Source organism: Etheostoma cragini, chromosome 19 (genome assembly GCF_013103735.1).
Source record: "Etheostoma cragini isolate CJK2018 chromosome 19, CSU_Ecrag_1.0, whole genome shotgun sequence".
In the NCBI taxonomy this organism is placed as follows: domain Eukaryota; kingdom Metazoa; phylum Chordata; class Actinopteri; order Perciformes; family Percidae; genus Etheostoma; species Etheostoma cragini.
The window spans coordinates 8003092-8023467 of NC_048425.1; the positions used below are offsets into that span (position 1 = coordinate 8003092).

The following is a 20376-nucleotide window of genomic DNA, read 5'->3' on the forward strand; positions in this document are numbered from 1 at the left end:
TTGGAAAATGGCTGCAATGAAACAAAGAGTGAAAAATTTAAAGGGGTCTGAATACTTTCCGTACCCACTGTATATTCATTTGAATACACTACAAAGACAAGATCTTTTAAGCTCAAACTGATCAACTTTGTTTTTTTTGCAAATATTCACTAATTTTTAACAAGAAACCTTTTTAAACATCAAATTCAAAGTCTTTTCCAGTTAATATTCAAAGTTAAAGAACCCAACACTGCATTTTTTTGGGAGAGCTAATCACCCAAGAAAAGCAGAAACAATCGAGGAGCAATGATTCACCAAACCTCTTTTTTTTTTTTTTCGCAGTCTAAGAAATCTCTTCAGAATTTATTTATTAGTAACAAGTAACAAAGATGCTTTTTTTTTTTTACTTTAAAAGTAAAAGTTTCCAGAACTATTTATAATGAAGCAAAATACAGATGTAAAATTTCTAGTTAAGTAGAGTAACAAAGTACCGGTATTTGTACTTTGTTATATTACAACATTGCAAGCACAACACTTTCCCTCTCACTGCACATACAGCTCTACAATTACATGTTAACAGTGTAGCTAATGTCCGGTCCCACCTGGAGCTGATCCTCTCAGTGAAGCGGCTGGTGCTGAGTGACAGACTGCTGTGTTTCTTCTGCAGGGATCCTCGCTGTTCAAACAGAGCCGACAGACTGTGGGAATAAAGCTGGGAAGACTTGCCTGCAGGATGGATACTTTGTTAGAGCAGCGGGTAACACAGGACGCTGTTTTCTGACAAAACCGACATTTCAAGAGTCTTGTTACCTGATACAGACATCAGCACGTTGTTCATAACATACAGCCAGGTGCATCGCTGAGGGAGCAGCTGTGAGAAGAAAGAAAAGACATCCATCAATTCCTTTGAGTCCAGATTGACCATGTGCCTGGATTTAATACACTACACAATACCCTGGTGATCAGGTATTTAAATCGACACCTGCCAACCCACCAAATGCCGGTACATTACTTTAGCAGGTAACATTTAAAGTTACTAGCCAATTTGGCCAATGATGAATTAAGCAAAGCTTCTTTTTGAATCAGCAGACTGAAAAAATGCTTCCAGATTGGTCTGTTTTGCACCAAGAAATTTGAGAGGTTTTGTGTGTCTTGGAAACGTAATAATTCCTGGCATCCCTGCTTGTAGTTGTAATCCTACACTTCCCATAAACACTTTGTCGTGACGTGTCAGACAACATTGGCTACGTGCAATCATGAGGTCACCAAACCGGACCCTCACCACTCTTCTGGGTAGATGCTAGTATCCACCGACCAACACAAGTGGATACTGCTACAACACAACATTGTAGCAATAATCTACTTCATATTTCAGTATACATGAAGACGTGACTTGTCGTAAAAGTAACGAAATGTCACCCTAACTCTGTCTTTTAACTCTTCATAGCTAACTTTAGGGTTGATGCTTGCACAGTATTGTTCGGTGGGCATGTTCTAGCATCTACCATTCTTCTGCTGCATTTACACATTCTATCCTTAAAAACTAAAATTGTTAAGTGGGGAAAACCTTTGGGACATCCCAAAACCCACTTATGGCATGCTTGAATTACTGTTCAGAATGTGAGCACAGCCCTCATGTCAGTTATACAAGGACCAGATGGCCATTAGTAACGACCCAACATTTCCACAGTACTCCCAACAGGGCTCCCTGAGGGACACAATATAAGCCTTCTCCAAGTCTGCAAAGCACATATAGGATGAGAAGATTCTCATAACTCATCCAGCAGCGTATTGTGTTGCAACAAAGTGATGGTAAATATATGGATCGTTCCTTTTTTACCTTCTCTAGTGTATCTTCGTGAAGTTCATTAAGGTTCAGTGTGTAGATGCCCTCCTCTGCCCCGAGAATAAGGTACTGGTCTAAGAAGGGAACAAGTTTGTTAAAGGGGAAAACAGGTTTCCTTACACCATGACACAAAGACGCCATTAAATGAATGTGAGGCCTTCATCTTGTTGTTAAGTTTGAAGTTGGTGACATATCTAGCAAAGCTGACTTTATTCTGTTTTGAAGAACATCTTCAGGACATTAAGAGACATTATTGTATTACCTCTTGTCTTGGGTAAAACCCATGTGACAGCACAGTGGATTTTAAGAGGGCAACCGTTGAAGACTTTGGAGAAGCAGGCTCCCATCTACAGAAGCAGCACAGCAACAGAATCACCAATGGTCTGACATGATTACGGTGACCCTTCATTCAATTTTGAAATGATATCAACACGAACAAAAACAGCATGTATGATTATTACAAGCTTCTGAATTATGTAATGTATTTGAAAGTTGCACTAGGCTTCATTGCACAGTGGCGACTGAAAATACCAGCTGGGTGCTGAGGTTTCCAAAGATACCAAATATATCAGGCTGAATTGTGAGGAAATAAACTGAAGCACAATACATTCAAAAAAAAGTTGAGGGAATAGTGCAGCAACAAGAACATCAGCTGGATTTTAACATAAAAACTGTTCAGAGTGCAGCTTGTGTCATGCCATGCGAGGAAGCTTATCTTGTTAGTCGTCAGGGCATTCCCATTGGTCAGCTTTAAATGTCGGTCACATGCTGTTAGATTTCACACTTACATGGACTTGAGGGGTAGGAGGAAGTCCATGACAATCAGCCCTCTAGAGATGTCAAAGGTTACACATAACAAAACATAGGGGATGATAAAAACTGTACATCAGATTAATTAAAAAAATCAACATCTTGTTTGGTTTACATGAGGAAGTTATTAGGTTAGAAAATCACACAAGATTATTGATGTTTTACTACGGATACTTCTTTAGGTGTTAACTCACAGCGTCCTCAGTCTTTTTCCTCAGTGTGCTCCATTCAGGTGATAGTGGTGTCTCTCTTTTCGAAGAGGAGACAGAGGCAACCTTCTTCTCTGCTGTTGCAGCGTCTGCCACAGGCAGACATGGATCACTGCAACGCTGTCTGATGTCCTGTGAGGCTGAGCACCTGGCCAACACTTGTCAAACACAGGAGAGAGAAGTAGGGGGAAGTGATTTTTGTCAGTCAAAGTTTTGACTTGGCCCTGAGCTGGTTTGGACTCACAGTTCAGAGCTCAGACTGTGTGTGGGTCTTGGGTGCTCCAGTCCACGTACACACTCAGATAAAGTCAGACGACCAGATTGGATATATATACTAGAAAATTGGTAAAGTAGCTAATCTTTCTGGAGGGCTCCTAAAAAGCTTTGTGCTGGGGAGAGACGTGTATGATGGGCTTATGGTGTTGTTATTTATACATTTGTTTATTTGGTGTATGGTTTATTGACTATTTTTGTTACTATTCTGTTGAATGGTTTGTAATATCGTGGTAACTGTGTCATCTTCTCTTGATTTTTTTTCTGGGTGGGTGGTGAAGATGACAAAGTGCTCATGTTGTAAAAGTTTTACTTTTTTGTATTTTATTAAAAAATTTAAATTAAAAATTGGTGAATATTTTTTTTTTCCCATCAACCTTAACCGATATAATGTATGTGTGACGAAAATAAGCACCTATTATACACTTCACCCCTATGTGAATAGATTTTTTTGTGCTTTAGTTTCTTCTACCAAAGCACTTTTTAATTTTAATAAGTACTATAAAAATAAAGTTGTCCTCATTGTTTTTACCTGTGGTGGAGGTGGAGTCTGCATTGAGGACAGGGTCTGGGCCCAGAGTACAGCTGGGTCTCACCGTCAGCTCACTGTCCGCTGTGTAGGGAGTTAAAGAGCTGAAAGCTGGCAGAGAGGCTGTAGTCGGACTGAACAAACCACTCTTCATACCTCCCTGAAAAACACCAGAAAACACATGAATTGCTGTGACGGACTAACAAGCTTATATTTCATCATGTTTTCTCACCCTGTGAGCCAGTTGCATACTGTTTACAATTGTATAGTTCCCACTCACATCAGTAGATGGCACCCTCCTTATGGTTAAACTCCTGAAAGACAAATGTGCAACAAGTCCTGATCAGGTTCCAAAAATCTCAGAATCAGGTGACCAAATGAGATCCAAATCAAGCCCCATGGCAACAAGCTGGACAACACAGGCAGACGCTGGAGATGCTGAGGGCACGGTAACAGCAACACACAAACACAAATATTGCAAAAACACCACAAAAAAAGCAGACAAGAAGCCCCAAAAAGCCATAACCAGTGGGTTTGTGCTGAATCACGTCCAGTTCATGAAGAAAATACAGCTGGACTTTGGGTACGGGATGAACGGAAAGTGAACAGAAACCCACTGATTTTGTCAAAGATGTTTGGCGTAAGCTGATGTTCAAACCATAAACAAAAAATCATCACAAGAAGTTTATTTCAGGGGAATTCATGTGGAATGTCGGGGGGGGGGGAGGGGGGGGGGACACTGCTGTTAGGAGAGGCTGGAGTTGATGGACGTGGCCTACCTCAGCTGCAGAGCTTGCTCCACACATTCCAACAGGCTCCTGCAACAGGAAGACCTGGTGTTTATCTGCCCACGGGCCTGAATGGCCCATAACAATGGGAGGGAAGGAACCAGAGGTCCACTAAAGCCCATAAACAGTGCTAATATTTGGACTGAGGCTCAGACATTCTGCGCCAAATTAAAGGATAGTTCAACTCTTCAAGATCTTACTCTGTCAGTTTTGGTCATCATTACTAGAGAGTGAGAACAGTGTACTCACCAAGGTTCTGCTAACGATGGCTGTGCTCAGGGTTTTAAATATATATGTTTGTGAGTCCTTCATGACGCCTATTTAAATAATAAGTGATTTTCTGGTTGAAAAAGATCTATTAACTGGGGTTAGTGTTATACTAATGTGTCTATTTAGTAACACTTTTCCTAAAAAGCAACTAAAGGTGTTCCATTGTAATTTAAGTTTCCGAAAAACGTGGACATGGAAGCAAAGAAGGCCAGCCTCTGAAAATAAGTTGATAATCAAGCGTAGTACACACGTTTAATTTTATTCTATTAATTTACGTGACTATATGTAACTTTCACACGTTCTAAAACTGTGAAATTTTCCATTTGATGATCATAAATGACCTGTAACACCAAACAAGACTAACAGTGAAAAGATTGATAGTTTTATATAGTTTTTATCAATGCCTCTGCCCCGGTCTGATTTTTCCCCGCAAACTCACAGAATGATTTCCGGCAGGTAGACGCCGCCACGGTAACACATTCTGACGGGTAACAGATTTCAATGTATCACCTGAAAAGCCTGTGTTGTATCCAGTCAGCAGGGCCCGGTTAAGGGTGGCAAGAGATTTTGTTTTAAAGGCCTAATTGTATTTTAGTGTTGTTTTAGAAGTTATCTGCTGTAGTTATGGATGATACAGGGGCAGGGCCATCACAGGAAAGAAGGAAATTAAACTAACAACAAGTAAAAGACAAAAGGCAAGAACGTGAGTCACACTCGAAATTCCTGATAATATGTGTTTGTGCCTACTATTTTCTGTTCAATTGTCTCCCTATTCTTGTGTAAAGCTTCCTTGTTTTTCATGAAATGCACTTCAGAAATTTGAGTTATTACTACGTTGTTTGCTACAAAAAACTCTCAATGCATTGGGTCGTCACACAGTTTCAGGAATAGCGTTACCCGGTTGATCTCACGATACATCTAAAGTAGGCTAAGTTACGGTATACAACACTTGAACGTCTGTAACGTTTTCTCTTATTCATCATTTACTCTTATTCTTATTCATAATGATTTTCTATCTGAGCAAAAGATGTATCTAGTATGTGACCTCCCGGTAACACTAACTCAGTGATACAGTGAGGAGGTAATTCAGCGCCGTAAAGAAAAGGCCTTTACAACAGCAGTTGTGGTGAAAAAACATTCTGCTTTTGTCCAAAGCGGCCGCTAGAATCCACACCAACTGAAAGTTACATGAAGCCACTTTAATTATGGAAGCTGTGACCATTTTCTTTAATCCAAACTAAGTTGATGGGTGGCATTTCCTGTGTAGCTTTTTGTAGTTTATTGTTTTTGTTACCAGTAAGGATCAGCCCCACAGCAATATGAAGTCCTATCTGTGTGTTGGTTTTCCTTTTAATTACAAACAATATATTCAATTCAACTTCAATTAAATTTCTTTTAATAGTGTCAAATCAAAACAGGAGTCATCTCAGGAGATTTCACAGATAGAGTAGGTCTAGACCACACTCTATAATTTATAAAGACCCAACAATTTCTCATGAGCAATGGACATATCATTCATTGAATCATTTCTATTTTAAATTGATGTTGGTAATGTTGGTTTAGTGGGCATCAGTGGTTAGGATATTCTGGATAAATGACTAGTCTGTTAAAAACCTGCCTGATGGTTTGACTGCTTGTGTTTCACGCTCCGTCAAACCTTATTACCACAATGTCATAGCATTTCCAGATTATAGTGAATACTTTGGTGAGTACAATGTTGATATAAGTGATATAAAAGATGATGAAAACTACAAAATAAGACCCAAGTTGTAGTAAACTACAGTTTTCCTTTTGACGCTAAAACTATGACTACCAGTGATAATATTGCTAATGAACTCATATCTACATTTTTATTTACCCCTATAGTAGGAAAATTGGGAACTAGTATTACTACTACTACTGCTTTTATTAACATATTCTATAACGATCAGGCTATTCAGTCACTCTAACTGAAAAAGGTCCATACAGGTCAGAGAACATTTTAATATCCACATTCTGTCATTAAAGACGCACTCTCTGATTGTATTATAGTGCCCAATAGTGCCAACAAATCCCCAAAAGAAATCTGGCAATTGTTATGTACCGCATTTGGAATTGAAGGTCACATAACACCAACTTTCCCAAAAAGTGATGTAAAACGATGGATACAGTTTTTTCCAAAAATTTTGAATAAATGAATTTCATAATTTGATAAAGATTTTAGATAAAGATTTAAGTTTAACTTTCAATATTGGAAGACCTTATATGCCATATGCAATGGTGAGCTTTTTCAATTGAAATGAATTGGGCTCCATACTGGAACATAGTATCATTTCTATACCACTTCACTTCCTTTAACACTGTCACTGTAATAGACAAGTTTTCCAAAAATGTCTGCCTATAACATTACCCACAATGCAACTTAATCGCCAACAGTTCAGTCAGAGATTTGAGTGTGTTTTGCTAGGATTGGCTAACGTAGCCTGGAGCCTCTAGCCTATAGCAGAGATGAGGAGCAACAGAGGACTGGTAAGAGTACTTCACTCTAACTCCAAGGCTCCAGACAGAATTTTTTTTTTAAACTTGTAGTCTTCAGACACAACCTACACCAGCTCAAGTGACACTTAAGGACATCTATCAGACTTTAGACAGCTCAATCTTGAGACACCGAATGCTCTTTGGATTCAGGGGCACTATTGGACACTGTTAAAAAAACGTAATCACAGTGTAACGTTGACAAAGAGGAAAATTTGGGATGTTTTTCCTCACATTACCTACTGATTGCTTTAAGGAAGTCTTCCTGTTCACCTGTGACATCTCAACAGCCAAATATTTATATGCATAAAACAAAGACAGAACAAAGGTAGAAGAAGAAAAGTCTTACGGTGAGTTGTCTTCATCTCCAGACAGACTCCAGTTGTCATCATAAGAGCCCTGCTGAAGGGGGAAACAGAGTCCTTGATCACATTCCCATATGGCATCAGTACACAGCACAGTCAAAAAAAGACCTTGCCGAAAAAGAGCATTACCAAATCAGGATACGGCTCAGTGACTTTCCTCAGTGGAGCCCCAAACTTCATTTGGTCGACTGCAAAGAAAAAACGAGAAGAATGAAACGAGTGCTGTGCAGTGTTCACACAGAAGTGTGGGTTTTTTAGACAATAATGAACAGGCCAACATGCTCCCGCTCAACCAAGGCCTGTGCATGCATCATTGATTAGTTGGAGCTAGATACAGTATACACTTTGCAACCAAACATCACCGACAGTCCTGAGCCAATACAACAACTGACCAAAGTATAACAATGTTGCGATGACAGAACACAATGACATTTTTTAATGTGACCGTTTAAATTCAATTCAGTGCACTCAGGGGTTTTTCTGCTACAGTAGCCAAGTTAGTCTGGTTTGAACAGTAGCGTGTGGTGGCTAATGTTAGCTAATGTTGTTATCCTGTACAAAAGTTACACTGAATTCCTTTAATGTCTATTGTACAAGTTCCAGAAAACTCCAACATACAATTAATACACTAGGGCTTGAAATCTTGATTTGAAAGAATGTGATCAGCTAATTGTGAAGACCGCGATTAATCGAATGTGCAGATGAATGTTTGGTATAACATTGGTTCAACCATTTTTATTCCTCTTTTTACTTTTATATTTAATGTTTTTGATAAGATAAGTGCTGGAATATTGTTACATATCACAGACTGTATCCAGAAATGTCCTATTTTCAGTGAGATTTTAATTTTTTTTATAAATTTATTTTCAGACGCTGGTCTGCTCTCCATTCCCTACACCAGACTTGATTTGAGAAGTCTTTCATGTTATTTGCTGTTTAGAAAGCTGATTGTAGCATTAAATTATTCCACATGCATGTCAAAACTGTCATAGTTTACACTAAATAATTGGAAAATGTGGTTTGAAATGACCAAACAAAAACTATAAATTTCTTTTGTGTGTTTCTGCTACAAAAACTCCAGCAGCCAGTGCTTTCACTACAGTTTGAAAATCAAGTAGCAGAGAATTGAAACATGCTCGCAAGAGAAATTCCATGCCAGTGACCATAATGTGTCCTTTTTGGTAAGAGATCCATTGTTCCTTCATGGTAACATAGATGCTGACGCCTGTTTGGAAAGTTTAAAAAGTAACATATGTGAGCAGCCAGCAGCTTCCCCAACCTCTTCACTGGTGCTTTATGTCACTTGAAGCATGACAATGCCTCGTTGTTGTTGCACTAGTATTTCTTTGTTTCCTGTTGCCTTCTGCAACCTATTAGCCTCCTTCCCTTCCCTGATATTTAATGTGGATACACTGTAAATTATATTCTTTCTTTTTCCTTTGTCTCAGTTGTGCTGGGTTTCATTCGAGTTTTTTAGGGTTGCTAGCGGCATAGCTCTGTGTCTAGGTCTGTCAGTCAGTCCACCACTTGATCTAAGATCTTTATCTATGGATGAATGAAACACAATGACTTGGGTTATCTTCTGATTTTTCAACTAGCGCCATAACCAGCAGGTCAAGGACTATCTTGAAAAATATCTTTACATCTGCTCAATGTATTGGTACTAGAGCCATGATCGGGTGATTCAAAATAAATTAATAATCAGGCCCTACACTAACCCACGTAGATTCGGTCAGAGCTTGAACAAAGCCCAAACCCCCTCAGCAGTTTTGGGCATGAGCCTGGTTAAAACCCAGAATTTCTGTAGCTTTTTTTTTATCCATAGGTGTAAATTGCATAGATACCCAGAAGATGGCAGTCACACACATTGGTGCACAGCCCATCCATTACTTATAACATCACACAAGACTATAGGGTCTGCATTTTAAAAGAAACAACAAGACATATTGTATATTTAAATAGTTCAGCAAAACTTGTTTCTGAAAAACATTTTAAGCAAGAAAAAGGCCACGCAGTTGCTAAATCTGTCTTTATTTTAGATCGATTGGTTGGTTTAAAAGGTTGAGGCTGGGGGTGTGGCTTTGGCCTTAAAAAAGTCATGAGTCTCTCTCTTTCTCATGGGCGGGCCAAATTCTCTGGGTGGGCAAAGCAGAAAAAGGGGAAGTAACCTTGCCCCTTATGCCCTCATAAGGAGCAAGATTCCAGATCGAACCATCTGAGCTTTTATTTTCTCAAAATGCAGAGTTGGGTACCCAGGGCTAGGTTTACACCTATCACCATTTCTAGTCACTCGGGACCGTAGACAGGCTGGGGGAACGCATATTAATGTTAAAAGAAAACTCAAAAGTTTTTATGAAAAAAAAGAAATTTTTATGCCATGGGACCTTGAAGGCCGTCCACACCAACAACAATAACTATAACCATATCTATAATATATTAGGGATAGATTAAAAAATCTATTGATTCTAGGAAAAACAATCTCTTTTAAAAATCGTCTCAAAAAAAGAAATCACGATACATACATGAATTAATTTTTTTCCCACCCCTAATACCATTAACGATGTCTTTATCCTCCCTGCTCAACGATAACTGTAAAAAGCAGCGTCAAGCACGCGCTGCACACTCCAGCTGATAATAATACATAACAGAATAAAACAGCAGTGGTTGCAATGTAGGATTTCAAGAAAGTCCGTTGGAATATCCTACATATTCCTAAATTTGGGGATCCAATCAGGCACCGAAACAAAAACAGACAGTATGATAACATCCAAGACACACAAAGATTTGCTTTTTGTGGTCACCTGCATGAAAGAAATTTCTCCGTGTCTCTGTCCGCCATGTCCTGTTGTAAACGATGGATTCTGATTGGCTGTCAGTGTTTCTATTGTTCATCAAATCTCTGAAAGTGATCCCAACAATATTGTTCTCTACTGTCGTTGTCGTTATAGTTGTGGTGGGGACTCTGTCATCCACTTGAGTTATTTTTATAGTTATTGTTCTTAGTGTGGACGGCCCTTTAGTCTTGTTCCAAACCAAAGAAGGTACATTGCCACGTTACTGATATACGTCACTTTCTCAGTACTTTATTTTGAGAAAGAAAAGAACTTTGCCTAAATTAAATCAAATTAAATGTTTAAAGAAGATTACAAATCTGGCAACTCTCCGTAACTCACTGTCTCTGGTACTTGGTGCTGCTGACACATTTGTCAGTACCAAAATAGTATTTAGACCCAATCTAGTAGTAGTATCAGCTTGTAGCAGCATGTGCAGGCGTGTGAGCCTTCAAAGCCCATATTGGTCAAACTGAGGTGAAAGTGTTAAATGTGTGGCTTGTGTGTCTATGAAAAGCACATTGTATATTTAAGTTGAGGTAAGGTGGATTTATTCTGGGTAGAGTGTGAAGGCAGACGATTACACCAGAAACCCTTACACAACAAGAGCCCTAGTGGCTGGGCAGCAGTATGAAGTCACTCCAGCCACTGCATACAAGTACCACTGTCTGTCACACACACCAATGGCATGTTCTCAGTACCATCCTCTGACGTAGCCTTCATCCCACATGTATGGCTGAGTTACAGGACAAGGGCAGCCATCAGCAGGCTGACTGAGAGGCTTTTGTCCTCATTCATATTATGGAGATTTCAGCACTGAATACTGGGGGTCATAGCAGACAATGAAGCCACTCTTCAGCAAGTACAACCAACATACAGTATATTTAGACATGCGTGCATACAGTTACAAGCATGGAAACAAAGTGTTGTCAGAAACATACTTTAGTACTGTGCGCTATTTAAGATAGATGAATGATATGTCTATTACATGCAAATTATATAGAGCTGCATAAAAACGGTCTGCCCATAGTATTTTATATCTATTTGTCATATAGATGTCATGGTGCCTTTCAAACAAAACAATATACTGTACATGGATGAGGAACAGTTTCAAATGTTTAGAAATATTCATTTATTTAATTACTTTACTTTTCAAGTACAATGTTTACCACGTTCGCCATCTTAATTAAGCGTGTTAGCATGCTAACAGCATCTAACAATAGCCAATTAGCTCAAAATGTAGTGTAGCAAAAGGATAGAGTTACGTGCTTGAACTATTTTGGGTCTCCATCTGCCCAGTAGTCTGTAAAGAATCTCTGTTTTGATGTGTAGAGAGAAAGCGAATAGGCTAAGCCTATTTTGTTTGTTCGTGTATGTGTGTGTCTCTGAACGTCTATGTGTTTGTCTGTGTGTGTGTGTGTGTGTGTGTGCTCTCACATTGTTCTTCAGACAGGGTCCTTTCCGCGGGCAGGTGTTTCCCTGCTGACTGAATCTTGTCAGGAGCCACTTCCCCAATCTGTCAACACATTGTTCACATGACACACCGGTACACACAGCATATCAGCAACACCACAGGAAAAAGACACAACTTTAAGGTTTGCATGGTTGATTAAAAATCAACAGTTATCAGTTCTTTCTCCATGTAGTACGGACCTCCAGCTCGTTGTCATCCATGCTGTGTGTGTGCGTGTTGTGGAGCTCAGGGTTGTTGGCCATGTCCAGAAGCTCAATGACCAGGTTCCGGGTCAGGAGCTGCGTCACGAACGGATGCTGGGGGAACAAGTTACAGCTAATATCATGGAACAATAATGGAACAATATGTTGATCTCAGAAATTACACAAGTCTATATGGATGACGTTTCTTTTCTGGGATTGTTTAGATGCCGCGAAAATTGTGCCAGATGTCCCTCACCTTCCACTTTCTTTGTGTTAGCAAAAGTCTCTAATTCTCCAGTTGATTTGTAAAGACTATGGTTAACTGCTCCTCAGATCTCTGCTGGGTAAATCCAGACAGCAGTGGACTAACAAGACCATCCTTTGTAGCACTGTGGAGGAAGGTCTAAATCTTTACTAACTGACCCACTAACTAATCTTTTGAAGGACATTGCTAAGCCGGTTCCAGATTTTTAAATCACCACTAACATCTCAGATTCGGGGTTGCAACTTTCCATTATTGATTAACCGGACGAGAGCAAAGCCTGGAACTGATCTTAATTGTTGTGGATAAATGTTCAGATCCCTGAGCAATTTCCATTGGCCCACAGCCAGAGATTGTGGTTGTACTTCAGGGGTATAGAGAAGAAAAGTACGCACATACCCCCCCCCCCCCCCCCCCCCCCCCCCCCCCCAAAAAAAAAAAAAAACAACTCAGGTGCTAGATCGAAACCTTGACTGCAACTTATCCAAGATCATTAAGACTGCCTGACTTTCCGTCTTAAAAAATCTAATTTTAGCTGCTCATTTTTATTTTTTTAAGAACTGGTTAAACTGTATTTGAAGTTGTGTCAAACGTGTGACAGGAGAATTAGAACACAGACATTTTCTGTAAAAATGAAAACGCAGTTCCTTTTTGTTCAGAGTGCATAATGTGTTCATATCCACAAAATCTATTCTGATTTGGCTACATTCATATTCTCGTAAAAGAGAATCAAAGTTCTCTGGATTCGTAAGGGTTTAAATTTGCATTTATAAATAGTCCATATATAAATGACGGATGGCTAGTTAACGTCCAGTCATTATTTAGGAGCTATAAAAAGCCAGCTTACCTGCAGCAGTGTCTCAGCTGAGGGCCTTTTACGAGGGCTTTTAATGAGAGACATCTTTACAAAGCTATGGAAACCTGCTGACCTGCAGGGAGCAAAAAAGTGTGAATTAACCGCACATCAAAATGATATTGATAAGATTAAAAGAAGAGACACAATTGGCCCTGATACATGCTATATGACTTTAAAAAGGAACACAGACAGACAAACTCACCATTTGGTTTTATCCTTTAGTCTTGGAGGCTGGAAGCTGCTCTTGGACATCAACATCAGCGCTCTGAAACATTGTTTTAAATGTCACCAGACTGGGAAATGTCTTACTTGTTTACATGCAGTGACAGTCCAGGAATTATACAGAGAAAATTACAAATCATGCAGCCAAAATGATACATAACACAAGTCTAATCTGTTTAACTTTCTGCTTTGGGATCATATTATCTGTCTGAGTTCATGTTGCATGTGCTGAATTACCTCATAGGGTGGAGGTCAAACATGGGCGGTTGGAGCTCAGCGAGCTCGATGGCGGTGATGCCAACGGCCCAGATATCACACAGATGGTTGTACCCACCCTTCTTTTCAACTGCAGCCACCTCTGGCGCCATCCTGAGAGGAGAGGAACATCAGATATAATACTTCTGAAAAGAACATGCACACACTATGTAGCAGACACTTACCTTTTATTAATACTTTAGTGTTTTATTAAAACAGCAGGCCACTATAGTTTCAATCAAGTGCAGAAGCAGAACTAAAGCCTGTAACAAGGATTACATAATTGTCGATTTTATTTTTTTAATTTATTTTTTTATATATAATTGCGGTTTCTTTGTTTAACCGCAATTAATTGCTAACATTGGCCAAGGTCTTATGGTGCGTAACTGGTAATTTAGAACTGTATAAACCTTATACAAATCAGAGTCGTCCTAAAGACCCTTCTGCTTTCATCTATTGCGTACACTTTGAAAGTGTTGTTTTTTATTGCCTAGGAATGAAAAGAGGAAAGATCATTATTTAATCCAGGAGTACTCTTGCAATGAGTCGTTTTTGTCAAAACCCTGAAACAGTTTGGTCTTTATTCTAACTTTAGAAAAGGGTTGAATATAAGGGCAAAGTATAAATTGTAAGGCAGAAATATTGTCTGGTTGCAGCCCTCATCCAAAACATACTAACAACAGTATTGTGGCATTTTTCAAAAATTCCTTACAGGTTGACCCCAACACTGCATGGTTGCTTTAAACAGACAGACACTGAGTGAGGTCAGGTGGGTGCAGCTTCATTCGTCTTACCAGTAGGGAGTTCCTATAAAAGACTTCCTTTTGGCCACAGAGGCACTGATCTCTGCTGCAACTCCAAAATCAGCTACAACAGAAGAGACAGACATTCACACTGGGATGAAGTGACTATAATCCATTATAGAGGGCTATTTAACTACTCTTGATGAGTAGGAGTAGATAAAGGGGCATTGCAGATGTGCACAAGTGTGGTGTGTCCAATACAGAGCCCCACTGACCCAGTTTCACGTCTCCTCTCTCTGTCAAAAGGATGTTGGCTCCCTGAAGAGAGAGAGAGAGACACATACACACACACACACACACACACACACACATTTAAGCTTGCTTTCACGAGACACCCTCAGTATAATAATATATGATCCCAACTAGACAGCAACAACTTGAAAAAAACGGAAGTACCTTTATGTCTCTGTGCATTTTGCCAGTTTCGTGCAGGTGATACAAACCCTGAAAAAAGCAAATCATAATAATCAGCTGAGCTTTGTGCAGATATTTTTGTGTAAACATATCCTGTTATTATTTATTTTACGGCTGTCAATTATAAAGTGAAAAGCATTGGCGGATTGGTCCCCATTTAACCCCTCTACCCCCCAACAACCTGAACCCAACAAGTACGGCTCTGCTGGATTACTACATGTAATTTCTGTAACTTTTGTATTTAAAGGGTTGTGTTTTAACCCAAACCTTTTGTTTAAAACAAAATTATTAGTTATTACTAATCTTAAATATATGACGTAATGAATAATGTATATTGACGCATATTGCAAAACAAAATTACATTTTGAATGAAAAGGAAAAGTGAAACCTTACAGAACACATTTCCAAGAACAGGAAAAGGGAAAGTCAAAACCTAAGGTACACAACAATGCTTGTATACCAAGTTGGATTGCGGAGGATTGTCATGACGGATACAAAGGCAGCAATCTGTTCAGCTCTGTCATCACTCACAATCGAGCACTCCTCAAGAGAAATCTTTTTGCCCTGTTGAAAGTTGTTAAATAAGCATAACAAACACAGACGTGACATTTTAAACTAAGTTATCCTTGGCAATCTTCCTTCTTACTTCAGACTTAACTGTTGTCTACAAACCTGAAAAATCGGAGCAGGTCACTCACTAAAAAACAACAGACAAGCTGGCACATTCTGCTTCAGACTCTTGTGCTGCAGCAACATTTACCTCAACAGTATATTTAGTGGTCTGGCGAGGTTAAATACTATTTAGCTCTTCTGTGGCTGGGGGAAAAAAAACACATGAGTCATCCTGTCAGCAGAGTATCTCAGAGATTTCATGAGCTGCCTTTGATACAAAGAGCCTTACCTGGAGGGTTTCTCTGCACACGTACGCTATCTGCTTCTCCTTTAATGGGCCAGTCACTGAGAAGAACAGTTTGATTAATAGCCCAAAGGGCCTGCAGGCACATTTCTAAATCCAACTTTCCTTTTAAAGCTCATTGTGCAGTGTTGTTGTTACAGTAATTATACTAATGTCTCAAAATGAACGTTGTGATTATGGTCTGACATTTTGGAAGAAATCTCCACTGTCATACCCAGAGTCAGATGAGAAGTTCAACTTGCATCTTGCAATAGTCCAGCACATGTTTAGCCTAGCATAGCATAAAGATTGGAATAAGTGGAAATAATGCTAACATACAGATGTGTCGAAACAACTCAAAAGCTGTCTTATTTACACACTGAATGTTCTTTACTTAAATTGACAAATAGAATTGTTTAATAACAGATGGAAACAACTAGGGGAGACATGTTCCTCTGTTTGTGCTAAGCTAGGCTAACACATTCTTGTATTGCACAAACCAGAATGTACTGCACAAACCGAATTGGGGGCGTATCTATGTTCTCAGGGTTCTGTGTTCCTCAGCTCAATTTGCTCTTAATTTGACACATTTAGGAGATCTTTCAAATGGTTTTATCAAATCGCACACAACTTACTGTACAGCCTCAGTATGCATTCAAAGTTGTGTTTGCTTAACTTTTGAAATTGGTACAGTAAATTGAATTTAAAACAGCCATCTCACTTTGTTCTTTTGTAATTTGAACTGCAAAGACAGCCTTTACCAATCACTGACAATGTTAGTTAATATCAAGACACACACACACGCCCCGGGAACATAGGGAGGATCCCACAGGCCTTAGTAGCAGCCGTGTAGGACTAACAAAAAATACAGAGGTGCCAATAAACCTGGCTGCAAAGCCTCATTCCCTGACAGTAGCATCCAAGAAACAATCTGCCAATTCAGGTCATGAAAAGTTAGCTATATGCATTTTGTTCCTATTTGGTCCAAACATTTTAACAAATGGATTATTTGTGCTTACCGGCTATTTCTGTTTATATTCTGCGATTACATGACAAGCATAGAGGGTAATGTGTGAAAGTTCCCAAGTAGGAATAAAGAAAGTTTTTTTTTTCTTTCTGCCACATGGTGTGAATGCAGCATTAGCTGTGCTTACTGTTAATAACAGCAGAAGCAGCACTCGCCTCACATACTGTCCATATAACTCTACACCTTCAAACAACAAAAGAGAAGACATTTCAATATATACAACAGATGGCTTGGTTGTTTTGGAGGATTTGACAGAGTTAGACCTCTGGCAGTTCTCGCTTCTTGTGTTTGTGCTAAGCTAGGCTAAACATGCCTTGGGCATTGTAGCTACATACTTAAAATGACCTAAATTGGCTTTTTTTGCATTACATATTTGTAGCTGTGGGTTAATTAGTAAAAGCAGAAACAAAAGAAGCTAAACTAAGTAAAGATAACCTATACACTGTGTGTTTGTATATGCTTTCACTTGCTAACTGCTGCAGGTTAGCAATAGGGCTAACCCAAACAGTTTACCCATTCTTCCCACTGTGCCAACGTGGCATTAATCCCACATTATTGCTGTACTGGACATACAGATGTGAAATCGATATCGATCTTTTCACCTTGCTCTGGGTAAGAAACAAAAGAACAACATTTTCACTGTTTCTTTGAATGGAAATTCAGCATTGTTCTTTAAATGAACTTAAGAAAATAATAAAATTGGATGTAAATACAAGGCGCACATTCAGAACTCCTAACACCTTTTTGTATTTATACCGTGGTAAATATCCTGAAGTGAGCCTCCACCACAGTACTCCATGCAGATCCATAGCTTGGTGTTTCTGAAAAGAGACACACATTTATCTTGGTGTTTGACATGAACTGCTGTGCCTTTTTCCCAGTAGTTTTGGGATTGTGAAAGAAAACGTTGAAGCATTCAGCATCAAAAAAAGAAACATTTAAAAGTAGACACTCCCTAATAGTCTGAAATTAAACTAACGCCCACAAATACATACAGTATCATTCACGAGCTGCTGTACCAACAATCTAACTGAGCACCAGAAAGAGTGGGAGAGGAATCCAGCAGCAGTGTGGGGAAAATAAAAGTCAGATTCCACATATTTCAGGCAACCAACAATCCCAGGAATGATTCCACACATGTGCAGTGGACAGGCTGAAAACACACAGCACCTGTGATAGCTGCCGAAGTAGGCCACGATGTTTTTGTGCTTGCACTCCGACATCATGGTGATCTCCTGCTGGATGGACGTGATGTCATCACCTGAACAGACAGACAGTTTAGTGTCTTCTCTCACAACTGTCTGGTTTTAGTGGACTGAGCTCCTACAGCTGGAGGGACAATTATAGACGGGTAAACTGTAAGGTTAGACTAATGGGAGAACTAGTATATGAGGTTGAATATCAATCACTGTATCTGGGAGCGTCATGACCAACAAGTCCTCCAACCCATACAGCCACATAGGTGGTTTGTTCCTACCCACTAATAAGACCCACAGAAGCGTTTCCTAAATTAGCGCCCCTACTGGTGACATGTCCTTATACCTTAACAAAATGGTCACCAATTTAAACACGTCGTTGTGAAACTGTTGCAGTTTGCTTAGTAATAAGGTAGTGTATATCGAAGATGTTTCATTTCCGGCATTGTTCAGGTGCCGCTGGAAATTCCACCGGGTGTCCCTAATTTACAGCCGGATGTCCGTTGCCTTCCTCTTTCTTTGTGTTGACGTTTTAACCTCTAAAGGATTTATGAGGACTATTGTTAACTGTAAATCCAGACAGCTAGCTAGACTATATGTCCAATCTGTGTTTTCTGTTGCACAACTGAAAGAACTTTGAATGTACACATGTTCCACCAGACAAGTTCCTTCTTGAAGCTATTCTGAAGCAAAACCATCGCACCATTTAAAAAAAAAACACTACTGTAGCAAAATGGGCACAGTAAATGATAATAGAAATATTTCAAATCTGTTAAAATCTTGGTTGCAATCTGCGTGACGATTTACAATATATATTTGGAGGTATGACAGATTGTGTAATGATTGTGTGGTGAATTGTAGCTCAATATGAACAGAAAAAATCTACTGTATATCAAAGACATGTCATCAACTCACATCTTTATTAGAAAGTGGCGCTCACATATAGGTGAAAACCCTGTCCTGTGCTAAGCCTTATGAAACTGCTATTTTTATTCTCTGCCAGATGACTAACAAAAGCATACTTCCCAAAATGTCACTATTGATTAACAATTACATTTAAATAATTATAAAAAATTTGAAAAAATCTATCACTGCTGTTTTCCAAATAAGCATATGTGAGCATGTGAAACATACCAGGGTCTAGCTTGACAATCTTGATAGCTGCCCGTTCAGACGTCTTGATGTTTCGAGCCTGAAAGAGATAGAAAATATACTAGAGCAAAGTAATAAGTAAATAGAACACCATGGGCGATTTAAACCATTTTTAGGGGGGGGCTCAAGCCCCCTAAAAAGTAATTTCAATAACTTATAACAATAACTTGTTTCACTAGTAAGTTGCTGTTAAACGACAAAAACAATCACCAGATTGGAAAAGGATATTTTACAATAACTTTGAATGCACCAGACTACCAGTCTGTTGGCAGCTGCCTGCCGACTGTTATGTCCCGGTGTTGGAATCCTCTACAGTGAAGTACAGTAACACTTTACACTATTTATTGTTAGCTAGTTGACAGCTAACATTACCTGCTGTCAAGTGTAACTATAGTGTTACCAGAGAGCATCAGAGAGAAGCATTTCAGTGGCCCCAAAATCAGCGTTGCTGCTTGGTCCGGTAGATAGCGGTAGTTTAGGCACCGGTGCCATATTATCACCAGGTTTTGGTACCCAACCCTACTTACAAATTTGCTCTTAAGAAAGCTCACTTACACATACATTAGCACTTGATCTTTTTCATTGCATTCAAGCAACAAATCTGTGCAGATATGAGGGTTTGCAAATCAGATGTTGCACACCGCAAGCAAATCTCAAAAAGTGGGAGAGATTTAGGATTAGAACACACAAATATTCTTTCATGATGTCCATTATTGTTGATCAATCACATCATGACCAGACAAAGTGTGTGAAGACATTAAGTCATGGTTGGAACTCTGCCACCTGCCTGCTCCGTTAAGGTAAGTAAACCTGGGCATACATCCAACTGCACAGTATGCTATGATGGAGACTTATGAATAGTTCAGCCTGTAGTCCCACCTCGGCTTTAACCTTGTATTGATTTCAGGGCACGGAAATCAATACAAATAGTCTTGGCACACGGAGCTCTATAATTTTTATTCTCAGTAGTCATATTATCCATAGTCTTGTCAACGACGTTTAATTAACGGGATGTTCAGCTGGATGTCCATCATTTTCAGGGGGCATGAAAGCCTTTCTAATTTCAGTTTCAGCAGTCTGAGTTGGTCAAAGTTGTAAGGTTCAGAGTATCTCTGAAATTTAAAATTGTTTTATTATAAAATTCTCTCTTGTGTTACTAAAAGCATAGTCTAATTTCCAGGAGTTTAATTTACAGGAGAGTTCCGGTGCCAACGGTGGTTCTGC

The 20376-nt window shown here is 39.3% G+C and overlaps 1 protein-coding gene and 2 long non-coding RNA genes across 8 annotated transcripts in view; 2 read left to right on the forward strand and 1 right to left on the reverse strand.

Annotated features, from left to right (window-relative positions):
• The window catches only part of map4k2 (mitogen-activated protein kinase kinase kinase kinase 2), a 33881-nt gene that overhangs the window by 5283 nt on the left and 8222 nt on the right, over nucleotides 1-20376 (reverse strand). The window contains exons 2-24 of one of the 6 annotated variants that reach the window (XM_034856717.1): nucleotides 19135-19192; nucleotides 17975-18065; nucleotides 17561-17625; nucleotides 15784-15839; nucleotides 14865-14912; nucleotides 14684-14726; nucleotides 14460-14532; nucleotides 13648-13779; nucleotides 13391-13453; nucleotides 13180-13261; nucleotides 12068-12184; nucleotides 11852-11930; nucleotides 7713-7771; nucleotides 7568-7617; nucleotides 4426-4464; nucleotides 3927-3960; nucleotides 3650-3806; nucleotides 2830-3002; nucleotides 2614-2655; nucleotides 2088-2172; nucleotides 1820-1899; nucleotides 790-850; nucleotides 582-705 (exon numbers count right to left, since the gene is read on the reverse strand). In XM_034856717.1, the coding sequence (XP_034712608.1) occupies nucleotides 582-705; nucleotides 790-850; nucleotides 1820-1899; nucleotides 2088-2172; nucleotides 2614-2655; nucleotides 2830-3002; nucleotides 3650-3806; nucleotides 3927-3960; nucleotides 4426-4464; nucleotides 7568-7617; nucleotides 7713-7771; nucleotides 11852-11930; nucleotides 12068-12184; nucleotides 13180-13261; nucleotides 13391-13453; nucleotides 13648-13779; nucleotides 14460-14532; nucleotides 14684-14726; nucleotides 14865-14912; nucleotides 15784-15839; nucleotides 17561-17625; nucleotides 17975-18065; nucleotides 19135-19192 (1811 nt within the window). Of the gene's footprint in view, nucleotides 1-581; nucleotides 706-789; nucleotides 851-1819; nucleotides 1900-2087; nucleotides 2173-2613; nucleotides 2656-2829; nucleotides 3003-3649; nucleotides 3807-3926; nucleotides 3961-4425; nucleotides 4465-7567; nucleotides 7621-7712; nucleotides 7772-11851; nucleotides 11931-12067; nucleotides 12185-13179; nucleotides 13262-13390; nucleotides 13454-13647; nucleotides 13780-14459; nucleotides 14533-14683; nucleotides 14727-14864; nucleotides 14913-15783; nucleotides 15840-17560; nucleotides 17626-17974; nucleotides 18066-19134; nucleotides 19193-20376 lie in introns of all 6 variants that reach the window. The other 5 variants (XM_034856721.1, XM_034856716.1, XM_034856720.1 and 2 more) reach the window with 5 other exon arrangements.
• LOC117934889 lies at nucleotides 1964-19368 on the forward strand. The gene is made up of 3 exons (XR_004654590.1): nucleotides 1964-1975; nucleotides 19225-19230; nucleotides 19294-19368. It is a non-coding gene; the product is annotated as an uncharacterized LOC117934889 (long non-coding RNA).
• LOC117934894 lies at nucleotides 12272-18553 on the forward strand. The gene is made up of 3 exons (XR_004654595.1): nucleotides 12272-12308; nucleotides 12527-12529; nucleotides 18493-18553. It is a non-coding gene; the product is annotated as an uncharacterized LOC117934894 (long non-coding RNA).